General features: G+C 40.2%; 1 protein-coding gene across 5 annotated transcripts in view; it reads right to left on the bottom strand.

Moving 5' to 3' along the window:
• The window catches only part of ARHGAP15 (Rho GTPase activating protein 15), a 598,478-nt gene that overhangs the window by 34,893 nt on the left and 540,806 nt on the right, over nucleotides 1-22,779 (bottom strand). For 4 of the 5 annotated variants that reach the window (XM_037020776.2, XM_037020777.2, XM_037020774.2 and 1 more), the window contains one exon: nucleotides 19,474-19,579. The exons of the other annotated variant lie outside the window; for it this stretch is intronic. In XM_037020776.2, the coding sequence (XP_036876671.2) occupies nucleotides 19,474-19,579 (106 nt within the window). The remainder of the gene's footprint in view (nucleotides 1-19,473; nucleotides 19,580-22,779) is intronic. 5 annotated transcript variants of the gene reach the window in all.

Below are 22,779 nucleotides of genomic sequence, written 5' to 3'. Positions count from 1 at the left end.
CTAGGTCCCAAGTCAAGAGGGAGATACACATGTATACATATATAATGACCAGTCTCAACACTATCCAGCTTTGCCTCTTTGCTATTGGCTACATTTAAGGCCTTTTATCGATGACAACAAACAAAGTTGGTGGTCTTCTACCTCTTTCTAACTGTCGTAAAAAAAAAAGTGACATAATTTTTCACAGCCTGAAGTAATTGTGGCAGTACAGATACTGGTTAGGATCACTATGAATTATTAGTGGAAAAGTGGGTCTCAGAAGTACGTTACATGTGAAATATTTTTCGTCACTTGAACATGTGCCGTCCAGAGCTGGCCCTGTTCTAGCCGTCACAAGGAACAAACATTTCACATTCACAGATGCTCCCAATTTGGTGCGGTTTGGAGTGTAATTTAGATCAAACGTCTCCATGTAAATGAGTCAGGGTTTCTTAATTAGGTGCCTCTAAAGCAAAACCTTAGACCACATCAGTAGGTGTGGTGCGGTACCCACAATATTGGAATCTTTCCTATAGACCAGGCTCTTAGTATCATTCAAATGGGGCTCCCTCTCCCTCTCTCTCTCCTGTTTTTTTTTTTTTTTTGGTTGCTTTTTTCAGGCAATAATAAATCTGCAGATGGCATAGACAGAAAGACGCTACTTCAGAAGAGCTGTCTCAAAACACTGCCTCTTTGGCAAATGCCTTAAAGTAGGTCATTCTGCTGTGATTTAGCTTTTTCTTTAGATTTGATTGCCAGCTTTTTGTTCCCATTACAAGTAGGGTGCATTCCAGTCCACAGACTTGTTCTTAATTTTTCCAACTGGTATTTGTTTACTAGGATTTGTAGATCTTCATACGAAAATGGCCAATATCCTGTCACAGTGCTAATAATGCCCTTGACCACAGAGCGAAATGGATCCTGGTGATAATCTGGCAGTGCTGAAATATTAAATGCCTCGAACACCCAGTCTTCCCACAGCAAAACTGCATTGATTTATATGGGTAGGTTTGTTGAAATAATTGTCCCATCTTTTATACATGTGAAAAGAAGAGGTGACAGGATGTAAATGGAAAACTTTTATAAGCCATATAGCCATTTGTATAGATATTCAGGTTATCTGCTTTTATACTTGTCATTGTTTGTGTTTTTTATAGGGGGGAAAAAATCACTGGGCCCCATTTCCCTATCGAGGCTCTGGGATTTACATGCAGAAGCCCCTGCAGCATTAATGAGTTACCTGCATAAATCCCCTGGCAATCGATGGGCACATAGACCTTTTTTTGTTATATTAATTATTCCTCACAGAACCTTGACACTGACATTAAATGAGGCCTTAAAAAATCTTGATGAAGGTCTTAAGGTATCTTTTACTGTTCAAATATTTGCATTGCAAAAGCTATGTCTAAGGCATTATTCATTTTGTGGTACCACAGGGAAGGAGGGGTTGAAATAAGGGCCCAGGGAGTGAACTTTCTGGCCTTAACTCTTTCTGGCCTAGAGACCATAGTTCCTAGGACTAAGTCAAACTTCTTAAATGGTGATAATGATTAAAATAAGTGTTGTAATTATCATGAATAAAAGAACTGAGAACGTTGTTTTCTCCAGATTGGTGTTGAATATGGTGTCTTCTCCACAGGCCAAGTTTTGTCTTGGCAAATTGCTGGTGTTTTCAGGTGAATTCCAAAATGTCAGTTAAAAAGACACAAAAAAGTGGGCTCCAGAGAGAAGACGGAGATTATTGGCTAGGTATGTGGCAAGATGGCCTGGTAAGTATTTATTTAAGAAACAGTCTGGGGAAATGGTTTTATGTGCAATTTTCTTTCATTCCCAGGAAATGTTTTTTACTTAGAAGACCTGGGGAGTATAAGGTTCTGATTGAGCAAATACTCTGGTGAAGAGCACTTAACATTATATTATAACATATGGATTAGTAGTAATCAAACAATACAATTAATTTTAAAATTACAACAGACACCGTATTATCATCCTTTGATAATTCACAAGGAACTTTTGACTCTTGAAGCTCTCATTAGGAACTTGAGTTATCTCTGTACCAGAGTGTGGTTATTAGATGAATGGGTGGTTATTAGAGATTTCTAGCTGGTGAAATGACAGCTAATTGAAACTTGTTTGGATCCTTTTGGAGCGGAAGTTATTTATAGAGTTCTACTCTTTGATGATACACTTTTATAGCTGTTTTTAGAACGTCGATGGTTCTGAGTTTCTCATGTACTCTCTATTTTGCTTCCCTTTGCCAGTGCTTCTTAATGTGTCTGCCCCCAAAGTCGGGTTTAATGCCACCATCTCTCTTCCTGCTCTGAACTGTCTCAGCGAAAACACTTTTTTTCATGATTCGAAATGTTTACTTTAAAAAGCTGACTCCCAAATCTACATTTCCTCCTTTAATATCATACTTTCACTTACCCATATGCTAAAATGATTTGTGCATGGCACCACAAAATCCAGGAAGAAATGATTCCCCTCAAGAAATTAAAGTTAACCCATGTAAGAGGAAAGGATTAATTCTAATTTTACAACAGGCTGAGTAGAGCTGTGTGTGGTTTCAGTAGGAACTTGGAGGAGGAGACTTCATTTCTTGAGTGCTTTATAGTTTATAGTGAGTTTTTATTTACATGTAACTTTGAGTGAAGTCCTTTGAGGTATAAGTTTCATAATCTTTAACACAGACGAGGAAACGGATGCCCTGAGAAGTTGTTATCCAAGGTAACCTGGTTAAGGAGTCATCAACTCAGGACATAAACTCAGGTTTTCTGGTTCTAAATCAAGTGGCCTCTCCACTCTGTCTTCTGAGCTTGGTGCAAGATCAAGGGTCTGGGCTGCAGTCCCTACTTGGAGCTTGGATTTCCAATTTTGTTAAACTTAAAACAGCATGTATCCTTGGCTTTCACTTTCTTTATCTTGGTAGATTTCACATACATACTCATGCATGCACTCTAAGAATGGTAAGGTTAGGCTTTATTCCTGTGCTCAAGATGATAATATAGTGCCTGAGAAGTGAAGCAATAGGCCTAAAGTTGTTTGGGAAGTTTATACCCAAGCTGGGCCTGCAAATTCAGTTCTTTAGAGTCTCCCAACCCCTTAGAGGTTAATGCACTGAAGTACTTTCCACCCACAAATAACCTTCTAATTAAGTTGATAACACAATAATTTAAATAGTTTTCCAGTTCTGCTAGAATGTATTCTCAACATAGTGATTCTTTCACAACTGAAGTCAGTTCATGTCATTCCTGCTCTGATCTCAGCAGCTGGTTTCCTCTTATTTTTATCTCATAGCAAAAGACGAATTCCTTGCAATGGCCCCTGAGGCCCTATGTGACCTGGCCTTGTCAACAGTCTGACTCTCTCCCCTCCCCACCAACCCCCTGCTGTGGCCACACTGGCCTCCTTGTTTCGCTGTAGACCCGAGGGGCTCCTTCTGCCTGGGGTGCTTTGACTCCGGGATCTACTTCTCTAACTCCCTCTGCCGACCTCAAGTATTTTCCCAAATCACCTTTTCCCACAGACCTCCTTATAGCTGCAGACCATGCTCACAGCAGTCCAGATGCTCCTTACTTGGCCCTGCTTCTCTGAGTCCTTAGGAGCTACTATCTTCTAATAAGCTGTAGAATTTCCTTATTTATTATGTTTATTTGTTTTACTTATTTGTCCTTACTGTGTGTAATATGTAAACTCCATGAGGGCAAAAGTGATTTCTGTTAAGTTTACTGACAGATCATAAGTTCCTAGAACAGTGCCCAGTACATAGCTGGTGCTCAATCAAAGTTGACCCAGTTTCTCCAGGGCACATCTCTACTCTGCAATCTACAAATTGGACACCCTGGCATTATCTTCAGCTCTTTGCAGTCATTCACCCATCATATCAAACCTATCAGCAAATACTCTTGATTTCTATGAAAGTCTCTCTAGGAATTCCTCACTTCCCATGGAATTCCCAGTCAACCAGGGAGAACTGCTCTCCAGTCATGTTGAGATACCTGCCCAGTTTCCAGCTTTGCACCAGCCTTCTTTATCCCCTCCGTCCCCAAATCTATTTTACATGTGAGTTCTCGGTAAGTTCAGATACTTAAAAACAAAAGCAAAACTTAAAATCTTTAACTTCTCAGGCTACATTCTTGGCCTGCCCTGGTTCTCTGTGGAATCTAAGACACCAGATTCCAACTTTCCTGCCATGCCCCACCCATAACCAGGCTTCTCCCTGCAAGGCTCCCTCCTCCTTTCCTCTTTGACAGAGCGGGCACAGGGTGCTCACCGTGACGTCCTGGCGCTCCTCAAGACCACCCAAGGGACACAGGGGGCCCTGTGCTGGCCAAATCCCATCCCTGCTTCAAAGCCTAACTTAAGCCCCAACTCCTCATTGGAGACTTCTCAACTATTTTAGTCCTTTTCTCCCTGCAGTACTGTTCAATAGATAATTATTCTCTACCCTTTTTCTCAAGCACTTTATCCTCTGCTAGAGTAGGAGCTCTGCAAAGACAGAACCCTATAGTTCTTATTTTGTAGTTCTTTTGCCTTCCCACCTCTCCCCTGGGTAGTATGGAGCACAGAGTGGGCACTCCATAGAGCCTGTTGATTCACTGATGGATGTTCATGTTCTCCTCCTCCTATATGTACTTTACCATGCTGGCTTTAGATAGCCGAACATTTCAAGTAATATATTTTGAATGATACCCTAAATTTATGTATCTTTGCAAGTAATTTTTTTTGCAGCTATACTGATGAGCTATATATTAGGATAAATGTATATTTAAACTCCAGTCTTATCTAGCTTACAACATGTTTACAGCATGTCTAAATGTAGGAATTCATACTGCTTTCACCAGGGATTAATTGGGTCTTGCTTTCTAAGTGTGTGTACGTGTGTGTGTATGTATGTGTGTGTTCCTTTCTATACATCTAAAGTGAATTATATATAAAAAGCACTTAAGGAATAACTAGATAAGGAATATAATCACTAATCCAGCCAACACTTAAGTCTTTAATGGTACATGCAGGCTTCAGCATGAAAGCCTCCGAAGCACACAGCAATAAATAAAGTTTGTATAAGCTTATAAATGGTCCATTCTTTGATGTGTTTCAGCAACTCTGATCTATTTTACACAGCTTTGAAGGAAGATTATCACTCCCTTCACTGTCCATTGGTCAAGCTTTGAAGGTCTGCATTCTGCTATCTTGTCTTCTCTTGACTCATCTTGAAAGACAGGCAGCTTTGGTTCTTGGGAGGCCACCACAGACCGCTGCTGGCCGCTGCATCTCTGCTAGAGCACCAGACACTGAGTGGAAGACACTGCCACCAGTCAGAGTAGGCATTTTATTCATGAAGTACATGCAGGGACTGACTTCTGTGCCTCGCTCAACCCCACAAAATAGAAGCCATTTTAATGACTGGATTTTAGGGAGTGCATTCGATTACTATTTTGGACTCTCCCTTGTCTGCTTCTTTAGTTTCCAGGACAAATGAAAGTGAACACATACACTTTGGGTATTAAATCACATTTTAAAGTCCTCTTTCTCTTTGTCCAGCCTTTGCCTCTTGGTTCAAAGACCTTCTCGCTCCCTGTAAGAGCTGCCTTCCTTCTGAAAGCGTGGCTGCTCTACCAGCTGCGCCTGGGAGCTCTTCCCTACTTGGAATCTCAAACGTCCCAAACCTCCTGCATGTGCATCTACACTGTTAACAAGATCTCCAGGATGACTTGGTTTGTAAGCATACTAAAGCTTGAGACGACTTGAGCTAGAATTTTCTGAAGTGTTTAGGCAGCAGGAATGCTGGCTGCAGGGCTAGCAGGAGAGGGGAGGGGGGTCTCTCGGTTCCCACAGTCCACCGTGCGGCCCCTTGGATGTCCTTCAGCCTTTGAATCACCCTCCACTCTGGTATTTCAAAGCGTGATTCTGAGAATGGGGAGCTAGTCACATAGCATGGAGTGCGTGTGCTCCGATAGAGGGCGCTCTTTTTTTCCAGCCAATTAGTTGGTACCATTAAGCCCTTCTGATAGAGCCTGGGTTGTGAGAGGTGAGGGTTCTGGATGGGCTGCAGGATGATGGCCCTTACCACTTGTGGTAGTTAAAGTTCCCGTGGTGCTTTTTGTGAGAGAAGGGGTTGTTAACCTCAGTGTCCTGGCTGACTTCCATTCTGTGTAATTGCATGCAGTCCACCTAAGTCTGTACTGTAGCTTCAATTAGGTAAAGTATTGCTCACTTCTTGTACTAAACTGCTGTGTTGTGTGGCTACAGACTGCTAATTAGCTGGTGTTTTTCAGGTGGCTGCATCCGTCTCTCTGGCCATGTCCTGCCCTGCCCCCACTGTCTCTATCTCCCACAATCCCACACACAACTACACGCTTGTTTTCTTCTATATTACCATTTCTTAGTAAAAATGCTTTGGAATCAGAAACATCCCAAACAGTGACAGTGAATGTCCCTTTAGTTTCCCTATGTAGCCACCTGCCTCTAGGCCTACGGAGACTATTACAGGGCATTGGAGGGGAAACTCACCCGGAGAAGAGCAAGAATGTGATAAGGGCTGGATAAATAGGACTTCCTTCAAAGGAAGGGCAAAGTAGGAATCACTTTAAGAGCCGGGAACTCTAGGAATTGGTTGTTTTCAGTGTGATATGAGTGGGAAGTGAGGTTAGAGAGAACAGGACTTGAATTTTACTTGTCCTTTCCCACTAGTTAGAAAAATATAGCGGTACATGTAAACTGCCCGCAAATGCTTCCCTGTCTCTGGGGGGATGTCTGACCCTCAGTAGGAAATGTGGCCCTGGGAGAGCGAATAGAACTGCTTTCTGATGACTCAAAGGTCAGAACTAGGGGAGCACTTGTGGCTCTGGAGTGGCGGATGGAAACAAAAAAGAAGAGGAAAAAGATGGGTCAGCAGGGAGCAAAGAGGACAGAGTCGCGCTCTCATCAGAGAAGAGATAAGTTTGAGAGTAGATTTTTTCTGGGATGTGTAATGATTGCTAGGAAAGTGTTCAAATAGAAAAAAATCAGACGTAGGTAAAGTGTCACTTTGCACGTCTTTTCACTATGTCAGGAAATTTATTCTGTTTTGTTGTCCAAACTCAGAGACATAAATTGATTAGATAAAAATTCCTTCAGAATGGGTCATTTCTTTTATTTTTTTCATATCTCAAACACTACAGGAGATGAATGAACAAATGAATGAAAGGAAGGAATGATGAACAAAGTGACACGTGGGAAACATATTTATGAAAAGGTGTTTGCTGACTGTCAGTCCATGAGCAGCAGAAAAATATGTTTTTAGTGCCAGAGTGCCAGCACCCATGTCTCGCCTGCTCTTTGCTATGGCTTTGTCCCATAGTGCTCTACTGTCCTCTGAAAATGGGAAAGAAAAGAAGGGCAGGGATTTTCTCAATCAGGCAGATAGACTATGGAATGCCTGTGTGAGAGGCTGGTTTGCAAATCCTGGTAAGAGATGGGGTGAGAGCCAGGAATTTGGGAGAGAGGTGAACGTTTCCAGAGAGGGAGGGGAGGTAGGTGACATGACTGAATAAGGTTCCCAGGTCCTAGGGGTTGGTCGTTGTCCTGGTGAAACTGTCTTCATTTCCAACTTGGTGTTTCTCATGAGAGCTACTTGAAATGCATTTGTACCATTGAATAAATGGGAGACAGATGGTATAAGCACAAATGCTTTGAAGGTGAAGAGGGTTCTCGGAGTGAGGGATGGGAGGAAGGATTTGAGGGAGAGGATGATATTGGGAGGAAGGGCAGAAAAAGGAAAGGGGAAAATGTAAGGGAAAACAGCCCGGTTAAAAAGAATGTGCATATGACACAGAAGAAAAGAAACTACTGGAAGTGAGAAACAGAAATCTCTATACAAAGGGCAATATTTAGTATAAAACCTCTAAGTTCTGTATGTATTTTCATTGCCTTTGTACACATCAACAAATTAACCTGAGGAAAGAAACATTGTAGACTAAAAAATGTCAGTGAAACGGAGACAAAATAGACTTAACAACTCCAATCTTAAACTTGAGCTCTTCCATTACATAGACGGCATCAAAGGAGATATTCCCAATGCCCTGATCCAAACAGCCCCTGGACTCATGTCCTTGTCCCCCAGAGGCTCCTGATCCAGGGAAGTCCATGGTTTTAGTTGTGCCCTGCTTCAAAGTCAAGCGTGGGCAGAGCCAGTCACTGGCAACAGACCAATTATTATTTATGGCTGCGACTGTCCACTGTGAAAGTCCGGTCTCTTTTCAGCCCAGACAATACTGTCTTGAGATCTGAAATCTAGCATATAATCTGCACTTTTTCTTGCATGAGGAAAAAAAAAACCCCAGCAACACGGAAATGTGCAGCTACCCCGTGTTAACTATTCCTGGATGTCACCCTGCAGCTCTAATTTCTGCTTTCTCCTCTGCATGCTGGACTTGTCAGCACCTTGTCACAGCTTCCTGGTGCGTGGGCTACCATTGGACTCTGTGCTTAACAATTATCCATAAGAAAACCCACAGAATCCTTACAAGAAAAAAAAAATGTAGTAACAGGTAAAAAAAAAAAAAAAAAAAAAATGGAGCTACTTTAAAAAATGTAGTATCTTAAAGCAAGTGCTGTTTGTAAATGCTGCCGTGTCGCCTCATCTTTTCCAGTCCTGCGATGCTCTTTTGTTCGTGGTGTGACAAGGATGTGCAGAGCCATGATGATTTAACTAAATAATACACAAATGTCAGGAATACTTTCATGTCTTGTGTTCAGACCAGAATAAATTACTCCGACGGAATGTTTTGTTTTTCTTTTCAGGGAACAACTCCACAGTTTACAGGGAGCTATGCTGAAAAGAAGTGGCTAAGAACTATGATTAAAAGTAACCTATCTTCATGTAGGACTAAATGACTGAGGATTTCACTCGGGTTCAAAAGACAGAGGCCCGGAGAGGCAGTTGACAGGCAGACAGCAATGAGAAATTAGTCTTGCCCTGAAATTCTTATGGGCAGTGGGGAGAAAAATAAGTCCAGTAAGAAATGAAAATGAGAGAACTAGTTCTCAGAATTAAAGGTGAACTGAAAGGAATTGGCAGCTGCCTGGACATGGCAGCCAGAGAGGCCAGGGCATCCGATACACGTGACAGACAGAGAGACAACTAACTACAAAGCTCCCCAAACAACTTGCCTGAAGGGCTTGCCAGGAAGCCAGATGCTGCTTCTGGAAGAATATCTTCCGTGGTTGGGCATCTGGGTTCAGTGCTTTCCATTTAAAGAGGAGAAAGAAGATGGTAAAAGGCAGGACTGTTACTGCTTTTTAAAAAATGTGCTCTTTCTAAGTGTGCATATGTGCGCGCATGCACGCACACACACACACAGCATTAATGAATGTGGATATGGAACTTGTTTCTGAAAAGAACCCCTAAAAATGAAACTTTCTCTGGTGCTTTTTAGGTGGAAAGCAATGTGTTAGAGTTGGGAGGAAGAGAGAGAGAGAGAGAGAGAGAGAGAGAGAGAGAGAGAGAGAGAGGACAGAAGCAAGAAAAACCCTTCCATAAATTTGTCAGTTTGCTAATTAATTGGGTCATTTTATTTAAAGATCTAGGATTATAGGTGGTGTTCAATTAAAATAAGGGAATTCAAATGATGGGCCTGTGCCTCTCTCACAGTTGGCTCATCCTTCTCCCTCTTTGTTTTACCATTCCTTCTTCCCTGGAAACACAATCGAGTATTGGTATTGGCAGGGAAGCGGAGTGTGGTCTAGTGGACTGGAAATCAGGTGACTTGAGGTCTGCTTGATTTTTCCCCCCTTCTGCTTTGAAGTTTGCTGTGTCTCTGCTCCATAAAACAGGGGAACCAGATTTTTTTATACACTTAATAGCAGAAGGCAAGCTTTTTCAATCAAGGTGATTTTTTTTCTTTCTTTCTTTCTTTTTTTTTTTGGTTTCTCCTAATGCTAAGTGATTCAAGGTAGTAGGAAGTCAATATTGGATCTGGAAAAAATTATGGACAGGGAGGTTGGGTTGATAGGATAGGAGACCAAAGTGACAGAAAGTCTTTAATTTAGTAGTGGGAGTGGTGACAGAGGACAAAACTGAGTTTTTATATTCTAAGATCTGTTACAAATCCTAGATAATCAAGAAATCAGAACTGCCGTGGTTGATCTAATGCGTTCCATCCTGGATTGGTGGTCCCAGTTTTCCTAAGGCTTCCACAGTATGGCCAGCCTCTTTTAATGCTCATTTGTCATTGTACTTAGGGGCTCTTCATGTGCAGTCTTGATATTAATAATGCTTCTTATATAACCAGATCTGCCTTTCTTTTCATCATGATGAAAAAATAAATTTCAGATGATGAGACAAAAACTTGAGGGGAACAGGGTACTAACCAAAACCCTCAAAAAAGAATATTCCCAAGTCTGGAATATATCAACTTGCAAATATTCCCGTTGATCTTAAGTGCAACCATCACTGACTATTAGATTATCATCTCATCAATGAAGTCATGTGATTCCATGCATTAAAAAAGTTACTGAGAATCTGTAATGGGTGGGACTCTGTGCTGGGCTCTGGGGGTATAACAGGAGCCAAAGCAACACAAGTCCTGCTCTCCTGGAGCCTCTGCTCTAAGGGGCAGAAAGGGACTAGCTCAATTCTTTATCATTTCCAGCTTCACCAATATTTTCAAGACCTGACTATTCTATAAAATAATTCTTTCCCCGCTAGATTATTATTTTTACTCCTGTGATTTTTCAAGAGCCAAAGGCTGGAGATTAGAACAATAGCCTTTCATCACTAGAAATTTTGCCCCATGTCTCGTTATCACGAGAATTCTGTAGGCCTCTTTTGTGGAAGTATTAGTTTAATCACGACATATAATACCTCTGGCCTTACTAAAAGTTTTCTTTCTAACACCATGCTTGGCATTCTCTGAGTCCTTTCCTAGCATCTTCCTCTAACGTCCCCTTGATTGTTAGACAACCCCAGGAATCTGTCTTCAACTATTTTCTAGCTTTGCATTGTCTCCTGGGGTTACTCATGACCTTATCCCATCATTAAACTAATGATTCCCAGATTCATACCTAGACCCTAGGTCCTTTGCCTATATTCCCAACCTGTATTTCTCATCCCCTAGGGACTTCACTAATGGAATATAAACAGTGACCAAATCACATCATGCCTCCCAAAATTTCAACTTGCTACATGCCTTCAATTTTGTCCTTTTCTTCTATGTGAGTTAAGGGTATCACGCTCAGCTATGCTCAAAACCACTGTGTCATCCTGGAATCTTCTTTCTCCCTAAACTCTGGCCACACTTGGTGTGTCCTGTTGACTTAGCCTCCTCCAGGACTCCTGTATCCGTCCCTTAACCCTCACTGCCACACACACACACACACACACACACACATTTTCTCTCTCTCTCTCTCTCTCTCTCTCTCTCTCTCTCTCTGTTTCTCTCTCTCATCGCTTAGTTTGAGATTCTACCTTGGATTTTCATTCCAGCTTCTTGACTGGTTCCATGACCTCTAGTGTTGCCCTCTTGCAGAGCATCCTTCACACTTATAAAGATTGTGATCTTTCTAAATACAAATCACATCACCTTATCTCCCTGTTTTAGATTCTTGCCTGATTTATCTAATATCTACAGAAGGAATTTCAAACTCCTTAGCAAAGCATATGATGTTCTTTACAATTTAGCTTATGTTTGCTAAACATCTGGGTTTCTTTTCTACCACTTCTATTGTTTCCTGATTTTCCCATCATTCCAGAGGGTTTGCCATTTCTTTCTCACACTATGGTTCTCCTCTGTGCCTTTTTGTACACAGTAGTCATTCTTAGAAGACCTATTGTCTGCCAAACTGGTATCCCTAAAGATAGCCTGCGTTATCTCCTCTGGGAGACATTCTTTGGTTTCTCTAAATTCTGCTTGATACTTTCATAGTGTCTTGTGATATCGCACCATATTTATTATAATTTTTTACTAATTTATCTTCCCCAGAAGATTATAGGAAAAATGAGGCTAGGAGTCTTCCTTAAGCCTCTAATATTGAGTTGAGGGAGTCAGCAAACTTTTTCTGTAAAGGGTCAGACAGCGAATATTTTTGACCCTGTGCAACTTGTGACTAGTCAACTCTTGCAATTATAGCATGAAAGCAGCCATTGGCAATACACAAATATATAGGTATGTGTGCGCTTGTGTGTGCACTCCAAAAGACCTTTATTGACAAAAACAGGCAGAAGGCTGGATGTGGCCCATGGGCCAGTTTGCCAACCTCTGATCCAGTCCAGTGCTGGAATACAGTAAGCATTCATTTAACACTTCCTGAAAGAATGCAGGGATAAGATTTCACAGTTAACATTTTCACAAGTGTGAATTTATTTGACCCATTTCAAATATGAGCAAAAAGGAGGGGTAGAGACATTCAAAGGGTTTTCTTAATGTTATGTGGTTTCTAAGGGCTAAGGTTGGGACTTGAATGTATGTCTTCTGATTCCAAATCCCTGGTTAATTTCATCAGGTAAAATGCCAAGACTCACAGTGGAGGATGATGGGGCAACTTGAAAAATTTACCTCTTATGAATACAATAGCCCTATGGAGTGGGCCCCCACTAACAATAGATAGATGGGCAGTAGCCATTTTAAGTTTGGTTTGTTTCCTATTATTCAGTGGTTAATGTTACCATTCAAATATTAAATCAAAAGCTCTAAAGTAATAATTTCACTCCTGTCTTAGAAACCCAAAGCCATCCCCGGAACAAGGATCCTTCACTGGAAGGATCATTGAACCTTAGTCCCCAGCTCACAAACCTTATAAATCCCGTGCCAAGATGTCTCCTAAGTAGATGACATTTTAATGATTACTACAGGGAGTAGGGAACTATTGCTTCATCTTCATGATCAGAGTAATTAATTTTCTTAACTACCAGGCCAAATTCTGCCACGGGAGTCCAGTTGAGAAATTTCAGGCCCATAGGAAGTACATTAGCTTTTCAAAGTGATTAGGGTGCCATTCCAAATACACAAGCAAAGGAGCTATTAGGCTTCTGGCTTATTTCAAACAACTTGCAGCCTCTGTCCCTCAGGGGAAAGAAAAAAAAAGAAAAAAGGAAAAGAAAAAAAAAGAAAAAAGGAAAAGAAAAAAGAGAGGGGGGAAAAAAAGAACATGATTTGCACAGGTTCCTCATTTTCCAGTAAAAATACTCATGACCCGCAAGTCATCGGATATCAGGTATTATGGTTGGGTGAGAGACCAAAATGTACAGAGAGAGGGTGGAGTGCCAGAAGACAGCACAGAAAAACACAGTGTGCTCCAAAGCACACCAGAGCTAGCATTCAGAGCCCTGATGGGAGGCAGAGACTCCACCGGCCACCACTCTTGACATCCAGAGAAAACGGCAAGGGATCACAAGTCCATTCTTTAGCCATGTCTCATTTCCCCCACCCCCGGTAAATATCAGCAATGCTTGCTGTGCTGCTTTAAAGACAGGGTGGACGAACTGTTTCCTCACTGCTGTTTTCCTCACACTACCCTTATATTTCTAGGTCATCAGCATTTGGGTTGACTCTGACATGCTGTTGTAGAATATTTTATTTAACATCCATGAAGACCACAGAGAAGCTTTAAATATCGGTTTACTCTCACAAAATAGCCACAGCTCAACAGTTCTGCCTTTCAATGAGGCATGCAACTGGCACATTTCCATGAGATTTGTCTATTCAGCCATATCGTTTCTTCACCTTGGAATTCTATGAACAGCTGGACGATTTTCTTAGAGCAATGCAGAAGGGAAGATTTTTAGCTCTCCTTGCAACCTCCTTTACAAAGCACAAATCTCCTCTAAGAATGTTTATTGGTGTCTAAAATCTGCAGCAAATATATTCTTCCCAAGATGGTTTTGAAAATCAATGACTGACCTTCTTTCATAAGTCATTTCTAAGAGCCACCCATACCTAAGATGCTTTTTTCTTTGAATAGCACATTGAATGGAAACCGCATGTTCTTCTATGTCCTCCTGCCTCAAAAATTTGATACTGTTTTGGCTTCCAAAATGTATGTCACAAAGTAAATCTGGCTCATGAGCTCAACTTAGCTCTGTGGAAATATGTTTGTATGTGTTTTCTAAATTTTTTATATATCATGTATTATGTTTATCCTGGAAATAAAAATATGAGAAAAGACTTCAGCAGTAGCTTGAACACCTTCCTAAATGACAATGGGAATTCTAGAACTTCAAAGGTTGATGCCACTTCTAGGTAGATATGTAGTTGATAGGATGTTTGTACTGGGGATTTGAGGCATAAGGCTAGATCCTCCCGACTTCAAAATATCTAACTTACCAGCCTTCCACAGAGCTAGTGTGTTGTTCTACCTGGCAGAAAACTGTCACTGTGAGGATCATTTTGATAAAGTAGACAACAAAGCAAGATAATTGCTTCTAGGAAACTGCTGTAACAGGGTGGCTCTGGACAAGAAGCATAGGAATATGTGGTCCTGTCTCCAACCCCTCACACCTGCCTGAAAGGAAGGTAGACTAGATTATTTTATCAGCAAGCTACTACTTTGGAGGTGAAAATAGTGGGCTCTGTGAACATGACACGAGATGTGTATCAGGGTGACAGAAATTTGGTGTCAGAACAGAGTCAGGCTGGGGAGTTCACAGGGGATTGGGTACAGCATGGGGTTGTCACATGGTTTGTCAAACTTGTGAAAACAGCCTCAGTGGGGTTAGGGGAAGCCGGCTGAATCAGGTCAATACAGAAAGTCAGATTTTGGGAAAAGCTTCTGTGGTGAGATAAAGAATTTTCTGGAAGCCAGGAAATTTGGCAACCTAGTCTCTGCAGTTCTTCTTACATTTATGTCACTGAAGATTATCATCTATTTCTCTCACCAGAAAAATAATATATGTTGATAAATAATGTTTATCTAGAAACTAATGTGTACTAGGTACTCTGCAAGACTCTTTAAAAGCATTATTCACTTACTCCTCAACACAGAAATAGGTTCTATAGTGATCTCCATTTCACAGATGAGAAAACAGAAGCTTGGAGTCAAGCAACTTATTGCAAGTGACACCTCTCGTAAGCAGCAGAGCCAAAGCATTCACATTCTCATCTGCCTCCCTCCAAAGCCTGCTCTCTTTACCTGTTCTCCTAACCTCAATGTCTCCTTCCATACCATTGCAGGGGAGAAAAAGAAACTCATGTGAGAAGAAACCCTCATAATTCAACAACTCCAGAAAAGAAATATTAACATCTCAGGAAACATCTTACAGTCTTTTCTAGCACACAACTTTCCCACATACTATAGTTACACTCGCATGGGGTATGTAAACAATGTATCTCTGACTTTATTTAACTTAATGCAAGCATTTTCCCAAATTAAAAAAAAAATTATGTATGAACTATATTCCACTCAGCTGATACAATATACCATGTTCTATAGATACTTGCCCCAGCCCTGAACAGTTAGGTTGTTTCCAAATTTCCAGCTGTGCAAATAGTACTGTCAAGAACAATTTTATCTGCATACTAATCCCCCTCCATTATGCAGGATGGAACCCAGCAATTAAGATGACTGGCTCAAAAGGGTATGAAGACTTGACAGATTTTCATTTTTGAGGTATATTAGATATATGGTTTTCTCAAAATGTTGATTTTGTATAGGGTTTGATTCAATACACACCCGACAGAATGGGATTCATCCTACTTCATTACAGTTTTCTGTAAACTCTTCTTCCTCTTCCTGCATTTGCAAAATAGAGAAGTGTATACCCCTCTGAACAGTATCTCCTTTTGTTTTCTGTTTTGCCATCAGAGGGAGGGACTCTTTTCACAATTACCCAGCATTGAAACCTCAGACTTATCTCAATGGTTGACTGGATATGGGGATGAAGAAATGAGAGAAATAAAAAAATTATGTAGAATTTTTCTTTGCAAAACCTCAAGATCAGGATCATTCTTTTCCATTTGATGTCCAGTCCAACACAACTCCTGTGCGGCCTTCTGCGTTATTTTTTCCTTCTGTCTTGTTCAACTTATACTCTGTTGTCAGATGAGTTTTCCATAAACACTGAGCTCATCATGTAATTATCTGATAGATAAAGATTCAATGGTCCTGTATTGCTTATGTAACTCCTTTGCCTGACTCCCATGCCCCGACTACTACCCATCATCAAGTAAACGTTATCTTCCTAGGTCCTCCTTCCCATTAACTTCATCTTCAGTTTACCTCCCTGTCTTTTCAAAGAAGCAGGCTAAAGGAAAATGCACTTGGCTCTTAGATTTTATAGAAATAGAACTTGCCATTTATATGATGATTCACAAGGTATCACAGAACCTGCCAGTGCTTTTCACTGTAATGTCAATTTGTGAAAGTGGCTATTAATAAAGGTTTCTGGTTGATGGCATTTTGAGATGATAGCTTATTCTGAATTCCTAGTCTCAAGCTATCCCAAGAAAAGCACAGAACTTGTCCTTGCTTTTGATCAAGAATGAGGACTCTGGACTCTAAGACTATTCAGCCTGTGTAGCTATTGTGTAATCTTATGCTTACTATAATCATAACCCTTTAAAAAATTCTGGCTTTTGTGGATAGGACTTGCATATACCTTCTATTCCAGCTGTGTTGTATTAAGCTATCTCAGTTGGTATTGCTCTGCTTTCAAGAGAATGTTTAACTCAGAGCTCTGCAAAAATGGAGTTCTATTATGTTGGCTATAGAGTACGTAGGTCAAGTGGAATTTTTGGCACTTCATTACACTCCCTGACCCTCACTAAACAAACTTCAAAATATATATATTTGCAACAATTTGGAATAAACACTACATACAAGTGTTGACGGTAGATTTTCTGAAGAACTACCAAATACATCAAGACTAAGGAAAACATTCTAATGATTCTTTCAAACATGAATATTTTTAAATTCTCGTTAAACAATATTCTTATTTAGTCTTCTCAGGCTTTGATGACATGCCACGATTGGCTGTTTATCAAAAACTTAGCAAGAAATGCTTAACAAAACATAATCATGTGCACACGCTTATGCATAATTAAACCCAGTTTATAAATCAGAGCAGGATGGAACATGGTCACACAACTCAAGAAGGGTTCTAGCAAAGAACACTTTCTTCTCTATCTGTAATGAAAACTCTTATCATATGAATGCTGTGCAGGTGATGTAATAATCTGATCTTAAACCTTAATTAAAATCATCTATTTCTATCTCCACTGAACTGAATGAAAGTTGTAACAAAGTTAGGAGATTAATTTAGTTATAAGAAACATGGTCTGCCATTAACTGGTGATACTGGGATGTGCAGCAGGCAGATGGAGGACTCTCATCTTTAACCAGGTTTTCATTGGATGGATTCTCTTCTATGTGTTTTATTATTTTTTTTCAAAGGGGGATTTAACTGACTCTTAGTTTCCTCATTTTATAGCTGTTCTTTCAGTTGGAAAATAAAGGAATAATTGAGATTGAGTAATGGATATTTTTCAAGATCTACAAGACTGGGTATTGCATAGCATTAAAGAGTATACTTTTCCATTTGTTTTATGACTTTGTCCAGTTAAAGTTACTGAGATAAGCACTCCAGTATTTACTTGAAACTTGAAACCCCTGTCATGGTGTTTGGGTCCTAGTGGGAAAGAATTAACATTTGAGGAATGCTTACCTTGTGCCAGGCATTTTATATGCATTATCTCACTTAATTCTCATAACCACAAGCTATGGTTGACATTATTTTATCCGATTTTACATGCCTGAGAACATAAGGGGAGTGAAGTATAGAATAAGGATTTTACTTGAGATTTTTCTTTCTATTTCTTTAAGGTCCAAGATCCTTTCGCTAAACCACACTGGGTTTCATCCTGTAGCCGTGTGGAGAACTGACAAGAAGGGACATTCTAACAATAAGGGATGATCTGAATTTGGGCACAGGCTCCTTCTGGAAGTAAAATAAGAAAGAAAGTAATATGATGAATTAGATTAAAATGTGCTCCCTAATGCAGTGACTGGTTAAGCAAATTTGGACTATCCACACCGTGGAATACCATGTCATCATTAGAAAGAATCAGATAAGTCTGTTTAATAAAATGAAAGGCTATCCGTGAGTTGCAAAGTAGTTTCAGAACAATATGTCCAGTGTGACATTAACACAAGAAACAATCACATATATGTTTGCATGTGCTTAAAACAGGTCTGGAAGGATATGTACAAAAATGACAGTTATTTCTGCTCAGCAGGCTAAGAGTAAGTGCAAGCAAAAAATTTCACTTTTTAATCTATATGCACCACTGCTGCTAAATTTTGTGTGTTTCCAATTGCATATACTGCATCTCTGATTAAAACTCTCATAATGGATTGGTTGAATAATCTGCAAGAGTGACTCAGCCCGGGAATGGATGATCAAGGAGACTGAAACTCACAAAAGCAAAACGGCCCAATCCATCTGAAACTGTCAGCGTTCAGCATCACTGTATGTATACAGTGAAAGCTAAAACCTCATCACTTGTATTGCATCCTGCCTTATCCGAAGAAGGTGTTAACAGAGGGCAAATGAATAAAAGTCATTTCAGTCTTAATGTGTCCAAAACAGAAGTCTCCAGACTGCTCTTCCTATTCACCTGTTCTTCCTCCAGGTTTATCCACCTCTGCAGCACTACATTCGTCCACTTGCCCAAGCCCAAACCCTAAGAGGTACACTCGAATTTTCCTTTCCTTTCCCCTTGCATCCCAGCACCAGCACATCTGTCTCAGGGCTCCCCTCCAGGCACCACGACCTCTTGCTGGCCTACTAACAGGTCTCCCTGCTTTCACTTCCGCAATCCGTTCTCCATGTGGCAGACAGAGGCATCTTTTGTACTCCTTTCATTGAGCAACTGTGGCCCACAAGCACCCATGTGACCTGATGCCAGCCTAAAGTCTATGACCTCAACTCTTACCACCATTCTCCTAGTTCATTAGGCTCTAGCCAAAATGGCCTGCTTTCTGCTTTTCAAATACATCGAGCTCTGGGGGGCCTCTGGGTCTCCACACTGGCTTTTTTTTTCTGCCTGAAATACTCTTCTCTTTGCTGATTACATGGATGGCACCTTATCGATCTGAATTAACATTTTATAGGTGAGGAAACTAGATTTCAGAGAATTTAAGTGGCTAATTTGTGGTCATAGCCCTTAGTACATGGTGAGGCTAGATTTTGAACTCATGTCTGAATCATTTGCTGTTATATAAGACAACAAAGTAAAGTCAGCCAATCCCAAGGTTCTAGCTATGGTTCTGACGACCAGTCAACAAACATCTACCTGTTGAAAAGGCCAGGAGAAATAAACTATATCCAAAGTTCCTTTTGTAGGTTCTCCTTCCTTTCTCTAGCACATTCTCCAGCTTCTGCAGGAAGATTTAGATCAGCTAGAGGGGGAAATCTCAGTTGATACATTCAGAAACTTTTGTCTTAGAGATCTGAAATTACATACTGCTCATTTAGGAAATGAGAACATGACAACACAACCAGAAAGCCATACAACTTACTTAGTTAGATGTCCAAAGAGGACTTTCATGGTGTCACGATTTGGTGGAGGGAGTTTTTGTACAAGAGATTTTATAGTTTCAATTCTTGTGGTGTTGTCTTGCTCTTCTGAAAAAAATAAAAAAATAAATAAGGGAGGTTAGAAGGGAATGAGATTTCATAGGTGCCATGAGGGAATTTTCTTAGAATTTTGGACTGAGACTCAGCAACTTAAAGTCCTCATCAGCAGCCAAAGGGAATACATAGATGCAACATCATTATCATGTAGACGCTTAATTTTGACTTCGAATAAGACCATAGTAATATGAAAGCAGCATGAGTGTGGCTTTGACACATCTTAAGATCAAGTTTTTATACATGCTTTACTCTTTTATAAGATGTGGTAGGGTTATTAATGGCCTACCAAAGATGTCCGTGTTCTAATGTTTGGAACTTGTGAATATGTTGCCTTCCATGGCAAAAGGGCTTTTTGCAGATGCTGAGACGGAGATTATTTTGGATTGTCTGTGTGGCCCCAGTGTAATCATAAAGGTGGTTACAAAGGAAATAAGAGGATCAGTGTCAGAGAGAGAAGGTGATATGACAATGGACACAGAGGAAAAAAGGTGACTTGATGAAGGACCGTGGGCCAAGGGGGGAGACAGCCTCTAGAAACTGGAAAAGGCAAGGACAGAGAGCTTCCAGAAGAAACACAGACCTGGTGACACCTTGATTTTGCCCTAGTGAAGTTACTTTCAGACCTCTGACTTCCAGAAATGTAAGATAATAAATTTGTGTTGTTTGGAGCTCCTGAATTCATGACAATTTGTGAGAGCAGCAATAGTGAACATACAAACAAGGACACATCATGTGACTTAATTACCAGTATTGCTTGATTTTGTGGAAGGTCAATTTATTTTTTTTATTACTCCTATGTTATCTTTTCTCCCTAACACATTTTGTTTAAAAAGGAAGTACAAAAAATAAAAATAAAAATAGACATTTAAAATAATAGGAAGTTGTTCAAAACTACATATCACATGGATTACCCTCCTTCATTTTGTTTCTTTTGTCTTTTAATGTCATGGATGGCAGTAATAAGAATTGATATACCTAGTACACCAGAGAATTCATCTTACCATAATTTTAACCAGGGCTAGACTTGTAATTATTTATTGAACTTGAATACTCTATGTACTTTGATGTAGGCACTTTTCCTTTTTAGACTCTACCTCTACTGTCTAGCACAGAGGTCCTGATGATTCGAAAGTGGCCACTGCTAGAAAAGATGATATATAAGAGAATGATATGTAAGGCACCTATCTGCCCAATATCCATTCTTCCTTAGCAAGAAAGTCCCATTGTTGAGGGGATGGCAATATACCCAGCTAAAATAATTCATTCCCTAGCTTCCTAGGAAAGTCTGCCCAATGAGACTTTAGTCAAAGTGCTATGTGGGACCTCTCGGGAGGCTGTATGCAGGGAACCCATTTAGTTTCTTCAGCCTTTTACCTTTCTGCTCCTCAAAATGTAGATAGAATGGTTGTACCATGAGATGACCTTGAAGATCAACGCCATGCAAAGTGAAACACATGACCAGGTGGGGCTTCCTTGAGTCTGCGGAGCAATCAGACCAGGGTGGTACTGTCTCAGTTTTTTTAATATCAGGAAATAATGTCTTGTGAACTGAAACCCTTGAAGATGGGTCAAACACAATTCCTAACATGACGCACTTTCAAAAGCCCAATTCATAATCACCTGTTGTTAGGTGGGGTAAGAAGGAGTTCAGAACATGGAAGCTTTTTTTAAATACACTGTTGCAAACAAAACTTTGTATAAGGAATTAGAGAAAAATACACTGTAGAAGATGGCATTTGGCTAAAGTAGCGTGGAGGCAGTCTTCCTTGAAGAACTCTGCTTGGAAGTTTTTCTTCTTCCTCCTAAAACCACAAACGCCTATAAATAATGCCTCCCACAGTCAGAGTTTTCAAAATTGCAGTTATTCTTAGAAGAGTTCCAACATAATATGAATTGGACAACTGCAAATGAAGGAGACAAAGGGGAGAGAAAAAAAAAGAAAAGCCAGTTGAAACATCATAGTATCAACAGATCTAATCTTTCTGACGAAAGGGTAGAAAGTCCCCATATAACTTAATGATGGTAAGGCTATGTGAAATTTTGTAGGACCAGTTGGAGCCTGCGGGGTCCTAGAAACTTAGAAAAAGAAGTTAGCAAGTCAATAAAGATGAGAGTGAAATGGGTAGAGTTTGTGCACGACACATCTCTGGAGGGTACTTGGATACCTTGTATCTAGCTATCTGAAGCTAATACCTCACACCAGTGATTACATATACACATACAAACACAAATACATATATATACATTTATATATTCATGAAATGGATACATTATGCATAGGTTGACATGATGCTAGTGGTATAATTTACCTAAGGATCTGGTGAACCACTTGGTTCAAGCAATAAAAATATTGCGAGAGGTTGGTGGGGGCATGGGGAGAGGAGAGGAAGAGGCCCTTCTAATTTTACTAAAATCTCTGGCCATAGTAATGATCAGGTCAATGTCAGTCTCCAAAAGTGCAACCGGTTGACATTGAGGACTGCAGAAGTAGCAGCTATAAATTAAGCTTGACAAAAGATAAGTGGAGAGTAGTCCAAATGGCTACATTCAGCAAACCTCAGGTTTAGGTAACTTATGACCCAGTCAGGGTGGGTTTAAGAAAGTTGGGGGTTGAATCACTGGACATTTTTGAATTTACAAAGTCATCGTCATGGTGCTTGCAGATGATTAAAACTTCACTCAGTCTGTATAACCACCAGGTGAAAGAATTATGAACTTCCTTAGAGTCAGTTTTCCTTCAGCATTCCAGTGCTCTCAGGACATTGTGTTTATACAGCATTCCACATGGTATTTCCATGACTTGAATGCCTGTCAATTTCTCCCATTAAACTGAAAATTTTCCTATTAAGCTAGCAGCTCTTATACTGGCAAATAGTGGGTTAAGTGAATGAAGAAAGAATTAGTGAACAAGTGAAAGACATGAACATGGATTGGCGTAGACAGACCTTGGTTTGAATTCCATAACAGCTTTTTTTTAGCTGTGTGGTCTTGGAAAAGTTCTTACTTTTTTTGAATCATACTTAAAAGGCTAGTTTTATGGATTAAACAAGATAGTATGTGATGTCTTTAGCACAATAATGAGTTAAAAGTAAGTAATCCATAAATGTTCACCTCCCTCCCTCCCTTACCTTTTTTGAGGTCTGTGGTAGATCTGGTTCACCTTTAATATTCAGCAAAAAGCATTCTTTCAG

The sequence above is a fragment of the Manis javanica genome, chromosome 7, assembly GCF_040802235.1.
Source record: "Manis javanica isolate MJ-LG chromosome 7, MJ_LKY, whole genome shotgun sequence".
Classification (NCBI taxonomy): Eukaryota; Metazoa; Chordata; class Mammalia; order Pholidota; family Manidae; genus Manis; species Manis javanica.
Note: the sequence above shows the minus strand (reverse complement) of the source record. Positions and strands in the feature narration are given on the sequence as shown.